This window comes from Epinephelus moara, chromosome 8, assembly GCF_006386435.1.
Source record: "Epinephelus moara isolate mb chromosome 8, YSFRI_EMoa_1.0, whole genome shotgun sequence".
In the NCBI taxonomy this organism is placed as follows: Eukaryota; Metazoa; Chordata; class Actinopteri; order Perciformes; family Serranidae; genus Epinephelus; species Epinephelus moara.
This window is the reverse complement of record NC_065513.1, coordinates 6,810,211-6,815,446: the sequence shown is the minus strand read 5'-3', so window position 1 is coordinate 6,815,446 and position 5,236 is coordinate 6,810,211. Positions and strand designations below refer to the sequence as shown.

The 5,236-nt window shown below is 38.4% G+C and overlaps 1 protein-coding gene across 1 annotated transcript in view; it reads right to left on the bottom strand.

Annotated features, from left to right (window-relative positions):
* sdf2l1 (stromal cell-derived factor 2-like 1) overlaps positions 1-3,634 on the bottom strand; it is an 8,071-nt gene extending 4,437 nt beyond the window's left edge. Inside the window, exon 1 of the mRNA XM_050051961.1 lies at positions 3,374-3,634. Within this exon, the coding sequence (XP_049907918.1) occupies positions 3,374-3,551 (178 nt within the window). The 5' untranslated portion in view covers positions 3,552-3,634. The remainder of the gene's footprint in view (positions 1-3,373) is intronic.
* Between the last annotated feature and the right edge of the window lie 1,602 nt (positions 3,635-5,236).

Genomic DNA, 5,236 nt, shown 5'->3' with positions numbered 1-5,236 from the left:
TTTTGAAGGCTCTTTGGTCACGGAGCTCCCTCCATCTCTTGAATGCCTGACTGAGGTTTACTCTTGTTTTTCCTCTTCTTTTATCACTCTCCTTTTTGCTCTTCTTTGCCTCCTCAGACAGAGGAGCTCATTTTCTTTTGCTAGGCCGTTTTTCACTTGTCTCCAAACTTTGTCCATCTGCCATCGTGACTCAACTATCTCATGCCCAACTCCTCATAAGGACCAGCTCCAGTCCCTGATTGGCTGACCGACCAGTTTCGCAATACATGACGCATTTCCTGCCGTAAAGCAGATTTTTTTCCACAAAATTTCGCCCCCGATGGCAGAAGCTTATTACAAAGATTGCAAAGCCACTAAGTAACCTATGTAAACGCTGATAGTCTGATTTTACTGTGGCCACTACCCTGTGCAACCCACATTATTTTCATAATGATATATTTAGGAAAAAATGCTGTCTGTTGCCTCTTTAACCAGTAAAAACATTGAATAAAGCAGTTTTTCCAACACTCCCATCGCAGATGGGCTGCTAACTATGGTGGCTGACATGAAAACGTGTATGGCCCTGACTAGGGTCAAGCTTTGGTTTGTCCGTTCTGAGCTATTGTGGAAACATGGTGGTGCAACATAGCGGACTCCACGGACAAGGACCAGCTCCTTCTGTGGTTATAAACAGCACATTCTAAGGTAACGAAGAGAAAATTATTCATATCTTTAGGTGATACAAAGAAAATATTCTACCAATATATCCCTCTTAATCCTACACACTGAACCTTTGTACCCCACTGAATTCACAGCATTGAAATATTTACTTTGGAAAGCATGTAGCTATATGAATTTGTTCTGAAATCACCTATTTGAAATTTAAATATGAAATTTCTTGATTTGCATTTTCACAAGCTGAATTTAAACACATTATTTCAATGGTGACAAATTCAGATAAAAGAAATTCAAGTTTTAGAATAAAGAAAAATAGACTAAGGTTGCTTAAATTTGACTGGTCAAATTCACATAAAAATATCAAGCTGAAAATGTCAAATAAAACATCAGATACAGTAAAATCAGATTGTTAATAAACATCAAAAACTGGACAACTTACTGGAGCTGCATTGTTCTCCTTGGTAGTTGTCTTTGGGTTTCAATTTTTGAGCCGCTTTCTTGGATCACGTGACTGATGGACCATGCTCTGATTGGTTGGATTTGACTGATGTTCTATTTGATTTTTTCAACTTTGATTTGAACAACCCTTATCTTTTTTCTTTTTTTTTTTAAATCAGAACTTGTGAACATTGAAAAGAAAAATATTCAGATTTAGATTTGGAATTTGCTAATCAAGAAATTTCAGATTTTATTTTCAAAGAGGTGAATTCAGAACAAATAAATTAATCTATGTTTTCAATGTAAAATATTTCAATGATATGCATTCAGTTGTGTTTAATATTGTGCATTCAGGGGGCACTGGTGGCTTAGTGGTAGAGCAGGCGCCCCATGTACAAGGCTGTTGCCACAGCGGCCCGGGTTCGACTCCAGCCTGTGGCCCTTTGCTGCATGTCACTCCCCCTCTCTCTCCCCCCCTCACGCTTGTCTGTCCTATCGATTAAAGGCTTAAAAATGCCCAAAAAATATCTTAAAAAAAAAATAAAAAATAAAAATAAATATATATATATATATATATATATATATTGTGTATTCAGTAGCTGTTCAAAGTAAGATATTTACATGTCTTATTTGCTTCCATAATCAGTATCTATAATTAATTTATTAATACATCTTCAAAAATGTAATGAGTTAATGTCAGTTTTTTTTTTTAAATTGTGAATTGCCTTTATGTGAATTCGTGTCATTTGCATTCAGACTGTTCCTGTTTCATGTTCCTGTTTCACTCTCAGGCTCTCTATTTAAATAAATGTGAACTTCTCTCATCACCATCTAGCCTAGCTGTTAGCAAACGTAGATTTGTGTGGGTGAATCTACTGTCTACAGCTTTGCTGGTTAAATAAATCAGCCTAAACCAATCAATCTAAATCACTGACAATAGCAGAGCTTCCAAAGTGCCAATTTAGCACAACCAGCCAGAGGTGATACAGGAAATCAGACTATTTTCCTTTCAAAATAATGGTCGTACCAAGTAGGAAACTTGTTGATTCTCGTGGGGAAATTAGGTAGTTGCAGCACATGGTGACAGAGGAAGATGGAGGATAAGTGGAGCAAATGGGGGTGGTATTAACACACAACTGACAGTAAATAAAATGGACTACAGAACAATCAAAGGAATGTAAAATACCAGGATCAACAGAAAACAAAAAGAGAAATAAATAATAATTGTGTCATCATCATGGCAGAGGGAGCTGCAGGTGTAAAGAACATTTTTCTAAGAAGATGTATGGATGTATATGAAAATAGTAGATAACAGCAATATTTCAATTTATCATTTCTAAAATAGTCCTGACATTGTAATACGCTAAATACAGTTTATTGTGTCTTTATACACACCATAATTACCTGTTGACATCTGATAGATGGGAACTGTATTTCAATCTAATATTTCCAATTTAATGGATTGTTAACTTTATAATGGGCTTAACTCTGAAGAGTGTGACCGGAAGCTCTGGTTTACATTTTGGTGGCATTATTAAAAACGTGAAAAATAAAAACACAAAACATTCCATATTTATTTTTGCCCCAGCAGAAATTAAGGATAAAGTGTTTCGTAAAAAATGCTGTAGGTCAGTTGACACATTTGATTCCCTGGACTCAAATATTAACTGATTGCTCAGGTGCCTTCCATATGCTGCTATCATGCGTGGGGAAAACATAATGCCAAACTACATTGACAAAAATGACAATGTCATATTTTCCTGCTTAGTGGGCACAGTCAACCCCCCAAGATATCACTTAAAACATTTCACAAATGAATAGCACCTCTTATTAATTTCGGCGTAGGACAAACGTGGGAAAGAATATTTGCTTCGAGTCCATTTCACGTTATAGTATTTGTTCACCTGTTCACCTATTATCATCATTATTGATGACAGTGCTCCATAGACCGCGATGGGCGGCGGTCGTCGGTGGGTATCATATGTACCGGCTTCGTTTTACAGTAACAAAGAGCTGCTTGCTAAATCTTCTACATGCCGAATGTAGCATAAAGTCAGTAGCTAACAGACATTGCGTGTGGTATCTCCTGTGGGTTGTGAATGTTTGCAGAGAAGCAAGGTAATTTAAAAATGTCGGATTATTGAATGAAATTTAGCATACCGTTCTTTTCCAAAAACTAAGCTGCAACTGGAGAGACAAACACAACGCATTTTGTCCTGTATGTTACCGCGGGTTTAAAATGTTAAGGTATAGATACATAGACTAAGAGTGAAGTTACCTGAGCCGTATTTGACATCATGGGAATGCAGGCGGACATTGTGTCTGGTGTTGAGCAGTTTGACCAGTGAGCCGCAGGTAACGTGGTTGAGGTCCGACTCTCTTCCTTCACAGTTTGACCACAGCAGCAGAAACAGCAGCGATCTGACAAAAACGTGAAGAGCTTGAATTATCTCCATCTTTGTGTCCCTGTTGTCTGACACTGACAGGATGAGCAGCACATTCAGTCACTTTCAAACTTACTGCTGATGTCGACCAATCACAGCTTGACAAGTCCCAAAATAAGGAAGTAAATGTCGACATGTGATTGGTCAAAGTACGTCTACGGTGCGCCCATAGCTACGCACCGGCAAGCAAGGCTATTCAAGAGAAGGCTGAGACACGGGGTCAAACATGGGAGGATTGCACCTGCGCAGTGTAACTTGAGCTGCGATGCTGGAGGGTGACAGCAGGCGCTAGATAAAAAGCGCAGGATCCGCTCAGGCGATCAAGGAGTGCGCTTGGTGCGGTCTGCTTGGACTTTTGGACGGCGGCTGCCTGAAGTTGTCGGAATTGCATCTCTGTCATTCTCACCCACAACGCAGGCCACCAGTGACAGTCCAATAATAAGCTGTGAAAATGACATGCATGCACATATCCCAGAACCAACAAAATGGAGCCAGATCAAATACTGTCAAATATCAAATATTGTCTTGCTGTGTGATGTTTCCAGCACAAAGCTCTTCCTCAGACTTTTAGTTCATTTGTTATTTGTGTGGTGACTGTTTGTGTGTGAAAACGCAAAATAAATCATTTTTGTCCTGCAATTGTTCCTGTGTTTTGTGGTGTGTGACATCAAGACAATAATGAAACTGAGAATATTTGAATACTGGAATATGTCAAATGTGTCAATAAGCTCTTTTTTCAATATCATTTTAATTTGTTTTTCTTCCTTAATAAAGTAGCTAACCTTAAATAATGCTTCTGGTAAAGAACTAGGGCTGTTGTCATTGGTTTTGATTCTGAGAATCATCCTTCAGTGTAACACTAGATATTATCACAATATATTTTGCTGTTAAGCCAGAGCACAGATGATCACTTTTGCCATAATAGTTAAATTCTATTGCAAAAACAAACATTTTCAAATCATTCATAAATTCCCAAATGTAACCAAAAATACAAATTGACCATGAAACAAACACCCCCCTTATTCCGTGGTCTCAAGCCATCTACTGAGCCTTTGAGGAAGTGCAGACCAGATTTTACTGCGCATGTGCAATCCCCCCATGTTTGACCCCATGTCTCAGCCTTCTCTTGAATAGCCTTGCCGGCAAGCCAGAAATGGGGATCTTTCATTTGATATTTAGGCCTACTCATCTTTTATCTACTGTATACTGTATTAGTTTAGCAGGAGGCTAATTAAGTTGTCCAAAATCAATTTATGGACCAGCTACGTCACCACACCTATGTGAACTACTATCTTTGTATAGTGTATATTCTTTTAGACAGTTGGGCTATAGGCCTATTGTAGGCTAAATAGCCTAAGCCTACTTAAAATATATATATATTTTTTGGTTCTTTGCTTTATTTATTTTTCTTGCCTATTCCTTCACACCAAAAGCAGATTAAAAAGAATGCTGGTAAGACTTTGAATGACTTGAAGACTGGAAGCACGGCTAAATTGTATGGCAATATCTATCAAGTTTCCACACTGGTATTCACAGTGGTGTTGGGCCTGATGTGCTGACGTATTGCGGTAAGCGAGTTGTGTCATTTCCGGTGTTTCTGTGACAGCGTCTCTGTACTGCTCTGGTGAATTCTGCTAGCCTGTTTTCTCACTTCAGTTGCTTTAACGTCTACTTCAAGTCTTAACCCACACTGGTTC